The sequence below is a fragment of the Poecilia latipinna genome, unplaced genomic scaffold (genome assembly GCF_001443285.1).
Source record: "Poecilia latipinna isolate Pla-1442-1.1 unplaced genomic scaffold, P_latipinna-1.0 Scaffold23, whole genome shotgun sequence".
Classification (NCBI taxonomy): Eukaryota; Metazoa; Chordata; class Actinopteri; order Cyprinodontiformes; family Poeciliidae; genus Poecilia; species Poecilia latipinna.
This window is the reverse complement of record NW_015112639.1, coordinates 226098-244926: the sequence shown is the minus strand read 5'-3', so window position 1 is coordinate 244926 and position 18829 is coordinate 226098. Positions and strand designations below refer to the sequence as shown.

The window sequence follows — 18829 nt, the reverse complement described above, 5'->3', positions numbered from 1 at the left end:
AAGATTTGTTTGTTCTTTTAGTTTAATTGTGGAGGAATAATTTCATTTTGAATGTGGAAAACATGTTAAATTTATTTGCAATATTATTTATTAAATCACAAAAACCTGATATTTCCACAAGGCTGTGCACCGTTTTAAGAGCCACTGTATGCATATTGGTTAGCATTAAAACATTTCTGAAAAGCCCTAAAACACAAATACATGTTTTTGCAAGTGTCTCTTTCTCTGCTGATGGCCATGTTTGGAGTTGTAAAGTGAAAAACATTGCCTTGTATCCCGTAAAGCATACGTCGCTTCCAGTTCTGTTTTGCTTTCTTTCTGTCTAGCTTGTATTGTCTTTCACTGCTCTTAAGTAAAGTTAGCTTAAATTTGAGCTCACATATTACTTTATGCATTGTTCCACACACTGACATGCTGAAAGCAGCATTGTAGGTTTGTGCTAACACAGACATGTGACACTCTGCGCCTCATCCCTCTAGTTCAGGATTGTACATTTCATCACAGATTACCTTTCTCTCAAAAGCTCCACCATACCAAAAACAAATCTACAAATAATTCAGATATACACAATACTGCTTGTACCATGCTTGTCATGAAATTTCCAATTATAGATAGCCTATTAAACATGTTAAAGGTAGCTAAATGATGATTTTGATCTTTCACCATGAGTTGTCCATTTGAGTCGTCAGGTGCTTGATGCAAGGACCTTTTTCTGTGTAGTCTAATTCTTTCAGCTTCGTCTGTGTGACCCCAAACTTAATCAGGATAAAATTATGGCCAATGCAGTCTTGAAATATCAAAGGCACTCTTCCTTAATCCTCCAAATGATAGTACAAATTGAGTTCTTAACACACTTTTTGTCTTTTTGAAAGAAATTTGAGGCCTGTCGTCACTTTCAGTTTAGTAGTCAAGCCAAATACATGATTTTTTTTTCTTCTCTTAAACCCTGTGTGAACATGGCATCTTTTAGAAAGATCAGGATAAGTGCATTTCCAGGGTAGTAAAAAGAGGGTCAAGTAAAAAGACTGTTCACTTTCCATGTTACAAAACAAAGCTGTACATGATATGTGTTACCGAATGTACGCAGCATGGATGTATCTTTCTTCTCTTTTTTTCTTTTTAAAGAATAAAAAGAAAATAACTGAATGAGAGAAAAACAGCAACACATTTACTCAACAACTAACCAACCAGGGACAAATTCTTTTCTTTTTTTCTTTTCTTTTTTGATTAGCAAAAAACATACTATGCATGCTGACTAATTCTTAAAAATGGGGGGGAAAAAGAAAACTCAATAAAAGGAAATAGTACACAACATGTAAATTATTGCACAAGAGAAAGGCTCGAAGTTTTGCGTCAATGCAAGAGTATTGCCCCGATACAGATCATGCATTCGATGGGTAATGGAAACAAGGTGTGCTGGTGCAGAGCACATGGTCTTAGGCTTCCACCAGGTTGGTGAAAGGGGAGTGTTGGGATTGGGGCAAATCTACAAGGGGGCTAGGAATAAACACTTGACTGTTGGCGACCCAGTTGCAAAGGAAAAGGTCTCATTGTTCTGCCTTCTACTCTGACTTTATTTCGGTACTCAAGGGACGGTCACTGTGCCATTTTTTCATGTGTTTCTCCAAGGTGCTGTAAACACTGAAGGGCATTTGACAAATTTCACACTTGTACACATCTTTGCCCACCTGACCATGGGTCTTCATGTGGCGAGTAAGTTTGGAGCTCTGGGCACACGCGTAATTGCACAGCTCACACTTGTAGGGTCTCTCTCCTGTGTGGCTGCGCCGGTGTACTGTCAGGTTACTGCAGTTCTTGAAAACCTTGCCACAGAACTCACAAGTGTCACTCCTGCGTCCATCCTTGGAACTGGGTCTCCCAGGACCCCCAAGGTGGGGCGTGCTGCCCCCGCTGCCTGTCCCACTGCGACCTGACATTCCCCCATCCAGTTCTCCTGGAGGGGTCGAGAAACGCAGGCTGCCATTCTCTGATGAGTGCTCAGATGATGATGCAAAAGGCGATTGTCTGGAATCCCCAAAGTTGAGAAAGGGGTCCTTGAGTTGTCGAGAGGCGGCATAGCCAGCCAACCATTGGGAGTAGACGTTTTCTGTGTTGGGGATTGTGGGGGTAGGCAGGTCAAATTCTTTCTCCAGTTTAATACGTTTTGAGAAGGGACTAAGTGGACTGGGGCTACCCAGAAGCAGTTTCTTTGAGAGGCCAATTGAAGAAGATTCATTAGGAGACGCTCCTCGTCCATTTACTGCAGAAACAGTGCCTTCCTCTACACGTTCTGTTTCCAAGACAGAGTCTCCATCGCACATGTCCCGACTGTGGTGATGGTCTCTGCTGAGATGGTGGTGCAGGTGGTTCTCCTGGGCCATGGCGTTACGTTTGTGTGCGTTGAGGGCTTCACTGAAATGCTGCATGCTGGCGGCCAGACCCATTCCCTGCATGACCTCTGGCAGTGAGCGAGGGATAGACGTCTCATCAGCCACTCCGCCCAGTCGACTTCCAATCCCGCTGCTGTTTTCATGCTGGCGTGCTCCTTCCAGGCTCAGTCCGAAGTGATAGCTGTTGTTTCGCTTGGGTGGCCTCTCCCCATTCTGTACTTCCTCCTCTTCCCCCTCCTCTTCCTCCTCCTCTTCCTCTTCCTCCTCCTCCTCTTCTTCTTCTTCCTCCTCTTCTTCCTCTTCCTCCTCCTCCCCATTTTCTCGTAACATGCGATTATTTTCACTTTTCAGCTTGGCCACCACTGATTTAAGTGCATTGCTTGCACTACCTATATGCTCACTAGTGCCAGGCTCTGGGGACGAGGCTATTGATAGACCGTCTTCTGACTTGCCCGTGTTTGGCGAGGATGATTTGTGCATGTGCGTCTTCATATGTCGTTTCAGTTTGCTTGCTTGTGTGCATGCGTGATCACACAAGTGACATTTGTACGGCTTCTCTCCTGTGTGGCTGCGCCGATGCACTATTAAATTACTCTGGAACTTAAAGGCTTTGCCACAAAACTCACAACACTTTGATTTCAACTGGGTGTTGGAGGAAGAGGGTGGTCCTGCTGTAGGGAGAGGGGTTGGAGGAGTGGTTTGTGAGCCCACAGGCGACTGCATCGAGCCTTGTAGTGGTGGTGGAGTAGCAAGATATGGAGGTTTGCTGCCCCCTGCTCCCCCTGCACCTCCGTTTCCTCCTGTCTGGAATGGCTGCAGTAAGCGCTGCATGGGGCTTGGCCGGCTGGGTGATAGCGGGGGAGTAGACCCTGAGGTGTTGCCCGCCAGTTCCCGTAGACGCCTTGAGAAGTCCATTGTCGGAGGTGGGTCTAGAGGCAGAGGAGGATTAAGGCGCAGCACCCTGTCAAAGGCACTCGGGTGGTGGGCTGCCAGCGCCAGCTCCTCTGGGCTCAGGTGGTGGGGATCCAGATGGTTTCGCGGAGGGGGGCTGAAGAGAGGAGGTGTTGGGGGGAAACGCTGATGATGGCCCCCAGGAACACCAGAGCCAACGGCACCTCCTGCTCCAACGCTGTCCCTTCCCCCTGAGCCCGAGCCAGGGATGCGGAGGAGGTTGAAAGGGCTTGCATCAGGTGGCAAATGGAGGCCATGAAGGGGAGGCTGAGAGGGGCAGTCAGCACCACCACCAAGGGAAGAAGGCCCGCCCATGCGTGGGGTGAGAGGACTGCCATGTTCACTTTCCAGGTAAATTCGAAAGCCATGGGAGTTCTGAGCATGCTGCAGCAAGAACCAGGCGCTGCCGTATGACTGCTTACACGTTGTGCAGGTGTACGTGGTTGGCTCCTCCTTACCTGTGGGAACAGAGAGGAAATGAACTTACTAACATGTTGACTACTTGTTGAACACTGCTTTGTGAAACAGACTTAAAGAAGAATGAACTGAATTTCTTTTAACACTTTAATGTAGAAAAAAATGCAGAACCTAAGGCCTAAATGTTACAGCGTTTAAAAGGGGCTGGCACATGGTGTTGAGGGCTTTGCAAACACAACAGCAGCTCTTATTGAGGTCATGCCCCACATGAGTAGCATGTGAGAAGTACTGTGTGTATCTCTTTTTCTCCCAGACTGCTTTGGGACATAATTTCTCCCCTTAGACGGACTGAGAGTCCTCCATTGTCAGCAGGAGAACAAAGATGCAGGCTGTCCCTGTGGACCGTTACTTCTTACTGATCTACCAAAACAGACTCGTTGGTGAATTCACACACATAAAAACACACCCTCACACACACACACACACACACACACACACACACACACACACACATCCCCAGGAGAGACAACGAAGAAAAAAACCCCCACTTAAATCCTTGAAGTTAGTGAGTTTTTAGTGTTTTTTACTAACCATCTTTAGTAGTATAAATTCATAACATATCCATGAAATATGTACAATCTCTTACTATTAATCTTAGAAGAAGCTAATATATGCACCAACTGAAATCCATAATCCATATACCTTTAATCCAGACAAATACGGTACATGCTTATACTCAATGACTCATCCAAATAGGTAACCTTGGCTGCCGGAGGAAGCTAAAACTGTAGGAGTGTGAAACCTTACAGGCTCCCGACTGAAGAGGAAATCTGACGTTCTCTGTCTGCCTCAGAGCTTTTTTTTCCTCCCTCATCGAGCCATGCACAGTCGCTTTGAGAAGACGATGAGAGGAACATTTAAAACAATAATTGCTTTTGTAGGGGCATCGGGAACGATGACCTGTGGTGTGACCCGCAGCGCGTGTCTAATCTCATTAGTGGACGGAATGGACGGCCATCAGCTCGTTTACGAGATTAGATGACAAACGAACCCCCCGTCGCTGCTGTTCAGAGGCGACTTTTGCTAACGCGAAATGAAAAAGCACATCAAAAGCAAAAAGGAGACAATTTTACCAAAGTCCGGGAAAAGATCTTATTAAAATACCAGTTCAGTTTGTTTCTATGAAGAAAAGAATCACTATGGAATCATTGCTTTATCCATTTGGCTCCTTTTTGAGATGCATAACAAAGAAAATCAAAGTAGTTCATCATAAAGCTAACACTGTGTAAATTTTCATAAATGTAAAATTATCAATAGAAACTCATCAAATTGTGAAAGATGGATTTTGACCCCATGAAAGGTGCAATATACAGTAAAAAAATTGTTTAAGTCCATTGTGAAATATTTTATACTTAAAAATGAGTTGAAACCCGGGAGAGGAGAGGTTTTATTTCTCTCTGCTCTTATCACACTTCTCTCTTTCCACTGCTGCTACTTCAAGAGATCTTGATAATTGTGACACATAAGGATTTAATTTGGCAAAACTGTTTATGTGGCCATGGATACTGGTTGTAAATTTATAATTTGAGTACAAAAAAACAAATTTGTTGAAAGTTTAATATTAAAACCAACAAGCTAATGGCAAAACACTTTTTTTTCTCTTTAGTGATCCTACCAAGAGAAACATTAATTTGAGGACTAGAATACAATTTTTAAAAAATCAATTCAGTAATTCTACTATAAACCTAAAATCATATATAAGCTAATGTAAACCCAAATTTAATTTCTCCTTAAAATTTGAATATTACTATCATTTTACTATGCTTTAAATCATGAAATGTTTATTACAAAAATGTCATCCTATTTAAAGTTTGTCCATAGTTGCTTGGTAAGGATTTGGTCAGAGCAAATCAGGTAAGATGCTTTGGACTTTATCTGCTTCATGAGTGGCTTAACCCAGGACTGCAACAGTTATAGCCCAGTCCTGGATACGTCTGCGTGGGGTCACTCTGACGCCCTCACTGAAGCTGCTGCCCATGCTTTTTACATAAATGTCCCTCAGACTCTTGAACAGACTTCGTAGTTCTCTCCAGAAATGATCATCTTTCATTTTGTTCCACTTTTCTCCTTTCATTAAACTTCCATTTATATCTTTGGATACAACAACTGGCTTCTTCAGTAATGATCTGTTGTGTTGTGTTGTGCTGTTCTTGCTCAGTTAAATCCCCATGATTTTTCAGGAAATGGAGTTAAATAATATTTATTGGTCTCATGTAATACAGTGAACCCTCGCTGTAACGAGCTTCACCTTTCGTGGCCTCGCTTAGTGCAGTTTTTTTACAGCGTATGAACGCATATTGTGTTCTGATTGGCTATCAATAAATCCACTCCGTCTCTCATCTCTGTCCAGTACAGAATGTGTTCGACTTGGCAGATTTACATGTTTGTAAATTTCCTCCATGACAAAACCCAACGAAAATGTTCTGCACCGACAAAGGCACCTGAAGACGTGTCATAAAGGCAGAGGAAGATGCTAACTATCAACAAAAAAAAAAGCTAAACTTCTGGATACATATCAGAAAAAAGAGCAACAACAACTACCAATAACTATGTCCTTTTATTTCTGCTTGGACCTGAAAACAGGTTTTGATCTTTGGTTTCGCTCTATCGTTCTGTATAACAATATCTCTATGCATTCAGTAAATCTTTATAAACTGGGTTTCACTTTTCAAACTTGCCTGAAGTAAATAAAATTTTCAATCGTATTCTAATTTACTGAGTGACCAAAACTGATACAATTCAGGAGATATAAACCATAACTTCACATCGCAGTTTCTGAAACAAATGTTCGACCACGACTGTGCAACCCATGAGCTCGACTCAAAGCCCAGAACTGAATCTGCGCTGACTGAAGCTGTAAGGTTAATGGATGTTGGAGTAGGCGACCGCTCCACTCTGTCTCCCTGTAATATACTCCCATCAGCCACTTCATTAGGCAAACTCTTCACCACTCCAAGGTAGAAAAAAAATGAAGTGAGAACGTAAAAGATGAAGACAGATGGAGTCAAAGAAAGGCAAAGACAGAAATGAGACTGCGGTAATTCCTCTGGATTAAGTTCAATAAAGGTGACAAATACCTCTAACAACTCTAAAGTTTGAGCCTGGCTGAATAGATGGAGATGGCAAAAAAAAAAAAGGAAGGGTATATAATAGCATCCGGTTCTTTACCTGGGGTAAATGTCAGAGCTTTGGAGGCACTAGTGAGACTCTAGAGAACACACGCAAGCACTGTTTCAGAAATGTCCTAACACTCAATACCTGCCATGCTACAGTGACAAGCACAGGCATTAAGCCCTATTAAGCCAAGGGCATTGCCTGGACACTTATGTGGTGCTAGATGGAGGAGGAAGCCAGTAAGGCAGCCTGGCTCAGGTTTCAGAGCTCCTCTGTGTGTGTGTGGGTGTGTGTGTGCAGCAGGATCCCCTGGCTCCTTCAATCCCACTCTGAAGGAAATGTAGCACTTTGGCTGTCCGAATGGCGGAAATAAAGCTTGTGCACCACACTGAGGACACAGAGTACACACCTCGCAAAATAGATTTATTACGGCCATGCATCTTCACCAAGAAATTATAGCAAAATTATGGATTCATTCAATTATGGATTCAAATTACCTTTCAAATGTGCCGCCTTAGCAGTAGCAACAATAAAGTTAACAGAGCTAATAGAATTACACTATAAATAGTCAGTAAAATAAAAGTAGGCTCTTAAAGTGTAATGTATATTTTGTTTTACTTGTTCAATTAGTGCCTCCACATGTCCCTGTAAATCCAGAAGTATCCTGTTTAGATATTTTATATGACAACACATTTACATTGTTTTTTTGTTTTTTTTCCCCCTTTTAAATGAATTTACCTTGGAACGTCAGCCTGAATAACTGTCTGTTCCTCAGCCAGTCATTCTGTTCTATAAATTAGCTGGATTGCCACCATTATTCCTCTCCAACCAGCTGGGATTCAGAAACCAATGCCAGGTCTTGGCTACCAGATAGGACAGTCCTGCAACTATCACACTGGCCTTTCCACCATCTCACTTCGGTTTCTTTCTCTGTAGAAATGTTCTTTTCTCTCCTGTGTTTTAATATTCCTGCTTCTTGTCTTGTCTGTAATTGCACCATGCAGTGCAGCAATGCAACATCTCTACCACAGGTTAAGGTGAAAATGTACCTTATTGCAATCTGAAATTTCCATCAAACTCTGGGTTTTCAGGAAAAACGGGTATGAGCCGATTCCCGATATCAAAATATATCAAGATTTTCAAAAGCTATAAATGAAGACTGCTAACTTTTTCCGTTGAATGTTCCTTGCAAAGTCCTAAAACAAAAATAAAAAGAACCTGCAACCAGGGTGTTCAGCTAGATGTACAGTAAAGAAGTGCTGCCCTTCCCCCACTTGTGGCTGTGCACTTCCATTCAGTTACAGTTTCTCAGCTTGTTCTGTATACTGTAAATATTGTTCATCAGACAGGCCTCGTGTGAAAACTAAACAGGTGCCACTCATCACTCTTATTAAGCCAACACTGTTCTATAACTATATAGAAAAATGTTCTATATAGTTTAAAGTAATAACAAATTTAGTGGGTGTTTTTCTGCATTTTTAATTACGTCTCTCCTTCAAAATCAAAATAAATGTTAGAGATAACTGTTCCGTAACTTGAAATAATTAATGTTTATTTTTAAAAAGCTATTAGATTATGTTGTGAATTTCTTGTATTATTTACCAAGTTTTTATACCATGAAAACGAAACAAACAAAAGACTAGTCGTAAAGCAGGAGAAATTGATTTCTTGTAGATACACTGCAGACAAAAAGTTTGGAACCAGTTCCAGCACAGGCCAGACATTCCTGTTTCTGTTCAGAGTTTTATGGGATTCTTTTGGAGCTACAGCATGTTTCCTTGTATTGGCATGACTATTGTCGTCAGTTTGCCCTTAGGCATACATTCATGCTACCAGACCATTTCTGAATGAACAAGTCACTGATAGAAAATAGCTGGGATTTGTACAGTCACAGCTTGAGTACAAAAGCAGAAAATAACTCAAGGTTATTTTGTCTGAAATTATTCTTATTAAGATAATCATGTTTGTTTTGATGGATTCTGATCAGGAGTATCGTTAGGATTTTATTTAGCTCACATCTTAATGTGAAATGAAAACATCTCACTCAAAGAAACACTTATCATTGCTGACAACTTCCTCTTTGTAATATTTATTTAAATGTATGTCATATTCTTTGGTACTGACTAAAACAAAATGACTGACAATCAATTATTATAGCTAATGAAACAAACGCTAAAATGAAATGTTTTAATTCATCTGCTTCTATTAAAAAACAAATCAAATTCTAGTACATGTATTTATCATACAAAAAGTGGAGAGTTAAAACTAATATAGTGTGCGACTGTAAACCTACATTTCAAACAGTAAATGAATGAAATAAACAAATAAATTTAACTGCCTTAACAATATACTTCTCTAAGAGAACTACTGTATTGCTTTGCAAAAGAAAACTGTTTTGTGTAATAAAATCTTGGCCAAAAGTTTATAGTTACAAACATTCAGCATTACTTTATATCTTAACGCAGCATTCCTGAGTCCTCCTGCCATCATGAACCAATAAAGTACGATGTTATTGCTCTCTATAAAGCACACGACTGTGTCGTGAGAACAGTTTCATCCTGAATCAAGATATTTATTATTTCTCCTGGCTTTATCAATCAAACGAATGCATCTTTGTAGAAAATCACTTGAAATCAAAATAAAATCTAAAAAAAAATCAGCTATTATAAAATCTGGGACGAAAACTTGACTCTCTGCAGTGATAAAAGAGAGTGCAGAGTTAAACCTCCCACTATGAAAAGTTGTTTTGCAGTCCAGAGGAAATTGATCAGCACAGTCCTCCTCATTCAATTATTTTCCCTTTATGTTCAAGCGTTCCTCCTAACTGGACAGCAAACAATTGGAATGCAAACAGTGGCAGCTGGTGTGCTGTCCGCTCGCCGAGGAGAGCGACGCCATCAAGTAACAACACGAGAGAAATTGCTAAAAAAGAAAAATAAAAGCCACCAGTGCTCCGCTTGGAGGGAAATCAGCCTCTATTACTGGCTAGATCAAAGCAACTTCCTCAAACACAGCCATTTTAGGAAAGAATACCACAGTGTTGGTGCAAAGAATACTAGAAACCGGTAGACAATAACGACCAAACGACACTGAATATGACTGAGGAGAAAAGTCTGAATTCCTCGGTTTGCAGCCAGAAGAATTGTGCTTCTTTGAGGACTGAAGTGGCTTCTGTTCAGCTGCTTTTGCTTGAGCTGCACCACCATGAACCTGATCTCGCCGAAATGACATTTGGCTTAAGTCTGTATCAAAATAATGACACACATATGGTCTGAATTTGACCACATCATACTGCAATTGGGCATTTTGTTCTGGGTTCTACTGGAGATTAAATTTGTAATAAATTAGAGTTATATTTATACATTAATTGAATTGAGTCAGTTCATGTACTTCTTTTAAAAATGCCGTAAAATGTTTCAGAACTTTTTTCTGTGTCTTATCAGACATCATCTTAAACTTTCTGTTTAGCGTGTGCCTCTGCTGCTATAGTCCATCTGAGAACGATGCCTCTACACAGATAAGATGTTTAAATGCCAGAGTGATATGTTTATCTCTTTTTTGTTGAATAGTTGCAGGAATGATTCCACAACAACAGCAAGGAACGTATATAAGCCTCAAACCTTAAACCAGAAGTATAAAAATGAAGACATGATTTAAACCAGGATACATCTGTGTAATCAAAAAGAATTATGAAAACTGTCAAGCACATCTTGATGTAGTTTCAAAAAAAAAAAAACACAAGACCACTATTTTGTTTCTGCGATCGAACGAAAAGAAATAAAATGTATTTTTATCTTCAAAAGAACGCGGTTCAGTCAGCGGTGGATTTGTCAGATTTATAGACTTTTAATCAACGGGAACATCAACAATACTGTCACCACAGAAAACCCCCAAGCTGAACTTAAATCGGCTTCAAAAAACTTTTGAAAAATGAGTGTCCAGGAAGAAAAGAACTTTGAGCGCATTTGGATTACCAAAGACAACAATGAATTATCGACCCGCTCTCTGATTACATGCTGTGTTCGAGCGCAGAGGTGTGTTTGGACGTGTGTGTCTGCGTGGTGCTGCTAAACAGCCATGCAGTCCAGGCTGATGAGCAAGAATATCAATACAGTCTGTCTCTGCATGTGTGTGTGTGTGATATATCAATACCTTCTGTGTCTGTGTTTTGAACCCCTGCTGCGTTACAGACTGTGCTATTTGCAACTCTCTTACCAATCTACTTATGAGTGTGTGCGCGTCTGTTGGCCAAAAAAATAATGTGACGATCTCTTCTTGTTCCATTTCTTTGTAGCTCTCATAAACACACAACCTCTCTCACACAAACAGTTGCGTCTTTTTTTTAAAGTTTGTCCAAATGAAACAACTCAGCCCCTTAAACTATGCCTATAAACGTAATCAAATAGTGTAGTGTGTGTGTGTGTGTGTGTGTGTGTGGGGGTGTGTGTGTGTGTGTGTGTGTGTGTGTGTGTGTGTGTGTGTGTGTGTGTGTGTGTGTGTGTGTGTGTGTGTGTGTGTGAACATACATGTGTGTTCATTTGGGGGACTATGAGCAGGGACAGCATTCACTTAACCCCAAACCGCCATGGTGAAATTACAGTGTGTCCAAATTACAGCACTTATGTGAACATAGAAAGAGGGAGAGTAGACTTGGTCCTGACATGCATACACACACACACACACACACACCCACACACACACAATGCATGTGAGCCTGTTGACTCAGCACGAGAACTGGCATTAAACCACAAATCGACAAACTTTATTTCAGCTCATTTTTATTGCGAATTACTGATTTTAATCACTGTTGAAGCAAGTTGTTTTGCTGTAACTACTGCTGCAACACTCACAAAGACATCTGTTCATCACACTGTCTGATTCAACTAGAGCTAGTTCACTAGATCTGTACATTAAAACTCCTTCAGCCCATCCTGATCATCATTGCAACAGCAGAGGTGTTTTATTGGGAATCTAATGGTATTTTGCAATTAATGAGGAAGTTATTATTGTGGCCCCTAAATATGCTTTCAGGACTGTTTGATGAGTTCTTTCAAAGGAAGCATTTTGGGTGCCTGAAATGATAAACAAGCATCAGCTACAAGCAGACATCACTTTAATTAGAAATAAGTTCAGTTTTATAATGCAATAAGTTCTGCTTTGAGATCTTATCACATATATAAGATGGAAATGATAAGCTTTGACTTATCATTGAAAACTTCATAGTTGTTCCACCAACTGTTAATTTCTGAACTCTTCCTGAGTTAAAACATTACTATTGTTGTTTCTAAATGAATATAACTTGTTTTCTTTGCATTATTTGAGGTCTGACAGCACTGCATCTTTTTTGTTATTTTGACCATTTCTCATTTTCTGCAAATAAACACAAAATGTTTGCTTGGAATTTCAGAGACATGTTGTCAGTAGTTCATAGAATAAAAGAACAATGTTCATTTTACTCAAACATAAACCTATAAAAAGTAAAATCAGAGAAACTGATCATTTTAAGTGGTCTCTTAATTTTCTCCAGAGCTGTAAATATGGAAACATCAAACATGGATGAGAACATTCAACGCTGTTTAAAGATTCTTAAAAATATAATTTGGAATCTGTAAAACTTTTATTGGGGAAAACACATACAAAACATTTACATTATAGATTTTTATTTCTTCTACTTATGGACTAGTTTCAATTAATAATCTGGAGAAAGAGGGGACCAAAGCTCAACATACCAACACACACGCGTGTCTAATGGCAATTTAAGGTCTTAATTTTGAATTGTTTTGGTATATTCTAAAAGACTGCAGTTCCTGCTACAAATGCACAGGGAGAACAGGAAACTCCAAATAAAAAGCCATCCTGCAGTCAGACAGAACTGCTAAATCAGGTTAGTGACGCATCAGATTTGAGAGCCATCTGTTTTGAGCACTGAGTCATTGCGAGTTCAGAAGTCTGACTTGCGACGATAGAAAGCTCTCCAGCTCATCACTCCACAAGAGCATACCATCAATGTCAATTCAGCCAGACATCAAACAGAGATGTTTGAGTGTGTGCTTTTAATAAAGCATATGGCTTCTAAAGGTTTCCAACTTTCACTTCATGAACAAGTTTGCCAACATTACGGAGAGCAAGGCAGACGTCTCAGGCTTTACAACTGCAAATATCAGCTATAAAACACACAAAACCACAAAGTTTAAAATAATTTTAAAAAAACAGATCATTCTGTAAAACCAAAAAACTAGCAGAGGGAGTGCTTTCTTTTTATCTCGACAGTATTGTGTTTTTGTGAAAACAAAATTAATGAGAAAAATAATCTAGGAGCTTCGTGTTAAAGCCACTGAAAGTGTGATGACTTCCTCTGTTTGCCGTATTATTACGTTTCAGTTCATTTTCTAAAACCTCTCTCTCTCGCTGTAGTTTAATGTGGAGGTGACCTAACACCAAAATATTTCACTATTAATATATTTTAGTAACAATAAGTGGAGACCTCCTGCATCCTCCATCTGTTTCAACACGAAGTATGAAATATCAGTGATTGGCATTGAAAAACATCACTGGAATCACTCAAAAGTATGTTGCAGCATTGATTTATATTAAAATATTATTTTCTAATTTATTAGGTAGTGTTTAAATATATTTTATCTAACTTTTTTTTAACATTCATGCCTGCCCTCACCAAAGTGGCTACATCTGACAGAGGTAACAGTGTTGAACCTAACAGAAGGCAAAGGGTTAACAACAGCATAGTAAGTTTTGCATCCAAGCAAATGTCCCCAACTAATAAAAAAGGCATCAAAGCACAAGCTGTGTGATTGACTGATGGATTACAGGGTTTACAATAACATTTTAATACTTTTAATTGTCCTGCACTTAGTAAATTCAGGTGTAACAGCAGCATTACGGTATGTAAGGTCACACAAAAGATCAAAAAATGTTAAATTATATATACAATAATTTAATAACAGGACTAATAATAATAATAATAATTAATACTGAGGAATCTCATACCTTCATGCAGTAAATTCACTTAGTGACACATTTTTGTGATTAATAAACTGAAAATCTTATGTTTCTTTCAGTTTTGACTAAAATTACATTATTTGTATGTTTTCTGATAATGATCACATGACAAAGGTGGACAAATATTTAAAATAAAATAAAAATTTCTTCTCAGCAAAGAAATGCTACAGACGTTTAAAGGTGGTTGATCATCACAAACATATTTATCACTGTTTCATTTGTACTACCTAATCATGACCTTTGACCTAAGCATTACCACTACATGCCTAACCGTAACCTAAACTCAAATTCACACCTTTGTGCTAAATCTAACTCCCAACACTATAGCAGTACTTTGACTCATGGGGCCCGAGCTTTGGGTCCCGTAAGGAGCAGAGGGTCCTTGGAGCGTGCTACTTATTGGAAAAATGGGCCTTAAAAGGTGAGAAATGCTAAAACACACACACACACACACACACACACACACACACACACACACACACACACACATTTCCACCCCTAGCAGTGTGGTATTGAGTGATTTAGGGAACTGCAACAGCTGCCAAGCAGGACAATTCAGTCATCAGCGTTTGTGTGCGAATGTACGAGTCTCGCCGTGTCCACAGTGGGAGATCACTCTGAGCCAAGCAAACACCTCAGCTGGCCGGAGGCCCACACACACACACACGCACACGCATCCACACACACATACAACATAAACACAAGGCTTTGCTTCCTCTCTTCAGCTAATCCCCGCCCCACCCAGTCGGTTCCCTCCGTCTGTTCGTCCACACTGAGTACAGGTGGCTTGTCCTCACTCTGACTCTCGATTTCTCCTCGATCACCACATCCCTCCTTCTCTCAGTCTTTATTGTCAGCGCTTATCTCTTTCACTTTTTTGTCTTTACTTCAACAAAGATGAAAAAAGGAGCTTTCAACAGAGGGTAGATGGAGACGGTCCGGATAACAACCTGGGAGGGGTGTGAGAAAACGAACAGCCCAACGAAGGCCTGAATCACTAGAGCCCCAAACCCAGCCGCCCACACACGCGCTCCTTTACGGCAACATGCGAACAAGCTGCGACTCGACCGAAGAAGCTGCGCCGTTGCCAAAAACCCCTTTATCTCGCCTGTTTTCCTGCCTTCATCTTCCCGCTGCTCTGGTCCTTCCCTCCTGAGCTCCCAGAGGAGAGCAGCGCTCAGCATTATCTCTTTAATTGTACTCATCCGACAAGGCCAATCAATAGAGGACATATTTAATACAAGTTTATGACTATAAGCAATCAGCAACAGCAATAGCTTTTGCCTGTGGTGAAAGGAAAAAAAAAAAAACGAAGGGAAAGGAAGTATAAGCCATCCTGCTTTTAACACGAACAGCCTCCCACAATCTCCCAGTCAGACCTTGGAGAAAAACGCTATAAAATGCAACGAGAACACAGGAATTCAAGACTCCTCTCTCTCTCTCTCTCTCTGGTAAGAGAAGGCTTTAACTTCAAGGGGGTCTCGGGTGGATTTCGGCGGCTCTTTAAAGTGTTCGATTTTAGCACACAGTCCACAAGAGGATTGCAGGATGGACTACGGCACTGAAGCAACGTTTGGCAGACATAATAAATAATTATATCAAGTAGTTATTTTCAGATTTGAGTGTGATAAGTCGCTCACAGAACGAGGGAAAGAGGAGAAATAGATGCTCACTGTGCCAATAGCATAGCAGCGTGACATACTTTATACTTTATGTGTTCTCTGTTGAATCGTTAGTATTTTGAAGAAAAAGCCAAACTTAGTAATTTTCCACTAATTAGCCTATTGCCAACCATAGTGAACATTTGTAAAAAGCACTAACGGAAATTATTCTTTTATTTTAAGAACACCTTGTATTTTAGAAAAAATATTAAATTTATATGCACAGTGGGGGGAAATACCATGTTAGAAAATAACAGTTTTTACAAATCACCACCTTTTAAATGACCTCTATAAAATAAATATTGCTGAGATATTTTGTTTACAAGTTTTCCTGATCATCTAATTAGTAATCCATGAATTTAAGTTTCTCTGGGATATAAATCTGTTGGACCAGTCCTAATATTTATTTACCTGCATGGACAATCACAACAATGGTAAGTGAAGGGAAAACATCTCCAAACTCACTTTCACAGACCTGCAGCAAAGAGAAACTCCTGGAGTCTCCAAGTCTCCGTAACAAATAATAGACCCTATTTATGCTAACTTGTAATTTGGGAGAGGTGAGACTAAAATCAAACACTTCCCTTATATTTTGCACAATTTCATTAATACTCTGTTGGAAACCTTAGCATGCCCATGTTTAAATATGGTGCAGGATCTTTACAGCTGTAGGCCTGTCATTGATTATAATTAGAAGTCTTTAAAAACTGTAATGAAGGAGCAAAAGTAAAGCATAAATTTAAAGATGCAATTGGAAGAGTTGGCTGGAAAAAAAAGACGTTTTTTTACACAACATATGTGCCAGTAAATTTGTCCAGGACTGCATAAAGGTTCATTTTACTCCTGTTTTTGTTTGCTTACATTTTCCCCACTGATCTGCGTCTTACAGAATCAAAAAGCTACAGGACAAAGTCCCCTTCTTCACCCTTTCACAGCCTTGTCTGCTTAACAAAAAGTGTGGGCTTGATTCATTAGAGCTGCAGTCACTACACCCTGAGAGTTTTATCGATCACCCCCCCCCCCGATGCTTTCTGCAGGCTGGAGGGAGGAAAAAAAACGAGCTGAGGAATGAGACACTCAGAAAAACAGAGGAAAGGTGGAGGAAAAAAATAAGTCAGAGAGGCAGGCTGAATATATGGTTGAGTTAATGCAAAGCGAGCAGCTGTTTACCTGCCTCTTTAAATTCATTCGAGTGTGAAAGATGAAGAAAAGACCCCCGATTTGTTAGAGGAGGAGACCCACAGCACCTCTGATACCCGACAGAAATATCCCAGTAGTTTAAGATATTTTTGTTCTAACTCAAAACACGGTGTGCTTCAAATTCTGAAGAACGGGATGGAAATTTGGTACTTTTATTTTTTTTGTATCTTTTTGAAGAAACATGTGTTAAAGATTATGACTGTCAAGAGTTTCTTCTTATCCTGTGATAAAATACAGTTTTCCTGAACTAAAGCCCCAGGAAGAAAATTTATACAAGATAGGCTTATTGAGATTTACAATCTCATTTCAAGAGGAACCCATCGACACAATCAGACAACGAACAACTGATAAAATAAAACCTGCAAGAAGAGAAGGAACGAAAGCGCTAAAGGGAGCAGATGTCCATTACACATCTGTGCCAAAAAGGAAAGTGTTCCTTCCACTTTTACATTACCTGTACAGAGTACATAAAATGTACTTACACTGTATTTTCATCGACTGCTTCTATTTACTCTGTTTTCACACCTGCTTCAACCATTGGAAAAGAAAAAAAATGAAAGATTACACAACTCTTATTGCTTTTGGTTATTTTTCACCCTTTTTGTTGCTGTATTTAAAAAAAAGTTGGTTGTCTTTTTTCTTGTCCTTCTTGCTTTTTTCAAAACAGAGAAAAAGGCAGGAACATAACTTTCCTAAAATCACACCGCTATTCAGAAAAACCGACCAGCATCATGTTGGGTTAGTTAGCCAAAGATCTGTGTCCTCGCCATCTGAAGCTAGTTCTGGCTCTGCCTCAGGGTCTCCTTCCCTGTTTAACATTCCCGTAAAATCTGTGGACGTCTTTGCCAAAGACAGACCAGTAAACTGAGAACTTTGCTTTTTTGGGTTAGCTCTTACTTCACCAGACATTTACCAGATATTCATCAACTGGGCCAAAATCCATCTAACTCTCCCTCTGCTCTACGCAATTATCACTCATTAACTGGAGACATTTGGTTCTACACTGCAAAAACACAAAATCTATTTTTAGTTTTAATACACTAGAAATAAGACAAAACTAACTTAAAAGTAACTTTTTAGCTAGATGTAGAGGCTTATTTTTAGTAAATTACTGTTCCATTGGCAGATTATTTCATTTATCACAACACATTTTTCTCATTAGTAAGTTAACTTATCAGTCAATGAAACTAGTTCTTTTTCATCAATATTAAGGAATTATTTACTTAAATCAAGTCTCTATCTTGCTGAAAAGTTAATTGTAAATTAATTTTGACTAATTCCAAAATGTAATACGATATTTGCATTAGAAAATAGACCAAAAATACTTGCTAAGATTTTGTGTTTTTGCAGTTTAGTAACATAAAATGTTATTTAATCTAAAAATAAAAAATTTGATTTGTAGAGCTTCATGCACCTTTAAGCAATTTGTCTCTGTTTGTTGTAACAGCAGAGATTAAAAAGAGCAAAGGGATATTTTATCTAAAAATTGTGTTTACCAAAACAAATAAGTAAGACCATAAATCTTCCTTATTTCTGGTACCCTGTCTCCACATGAAACCTTGTAAAATATAGCATCAGTGAGCCTGTGAGCGGTCAGCGCCCGCCTGAGCATATGGTCCAGACAACGCCTGTGAATGATAAAAGGCCTCGCGTTTGTGTGTGAAGTGGTTTTCATTTCTGCATACACAAACACACTGTGATACAAGCTTGGGGCCTGGCCAACAGCAGAAGACAAAAAAGCCAGTAAATAATTGAGAAGTGTGAAAAGCAATGAAAGGGGAGGGGATTAGGGGAAAGGGGAAGATGGGCGGGGCTACAACCCACCCGGATCTTCGCTGGGTTTTCTCATTCACAAACATCTGAACAAGTGTGTTTCTGCTGATCTTGTCTGTCAGAGTGATAGTAGTGAATCATGTCTTCCTTGTGTCTGAGAATCGACAGCTCATACATGCTTTTTTCATGTGTGTGTGAGAGAGAGAGCTAGTTTTCATGTGTGTGAATCAGGGAGCCCAAAGATGC

General features: G+C 39.7%; 1 protein-coding gene across 2 annotated transcripts in view; it reads right to left on the bottom strand.

Moving 5' to 3' along the window:
- Positions 1-340: 340 nt before the first annotated feature.
- Positions 341-18829, bottom strand: part of LOC106950022 (B-cell lymphoma/leukemia 11A-like) — a 52848-nt gene continuing 34359 nt past the window's right edge. For both annotated transcript variants that reach the window (XM_015036642.1, XM_015036650.1), the window contains exon 3: positions 341-3799. In XM_015036642.1, coding sequence (XP_014892128.1) covers positions 1563-3799 — 2237 coding nt within the window. In that variant the 3' untranslated portion in view covers positions 341-1562. The remainder of the gene's footprint in view (positions 3800-18829) is intronic.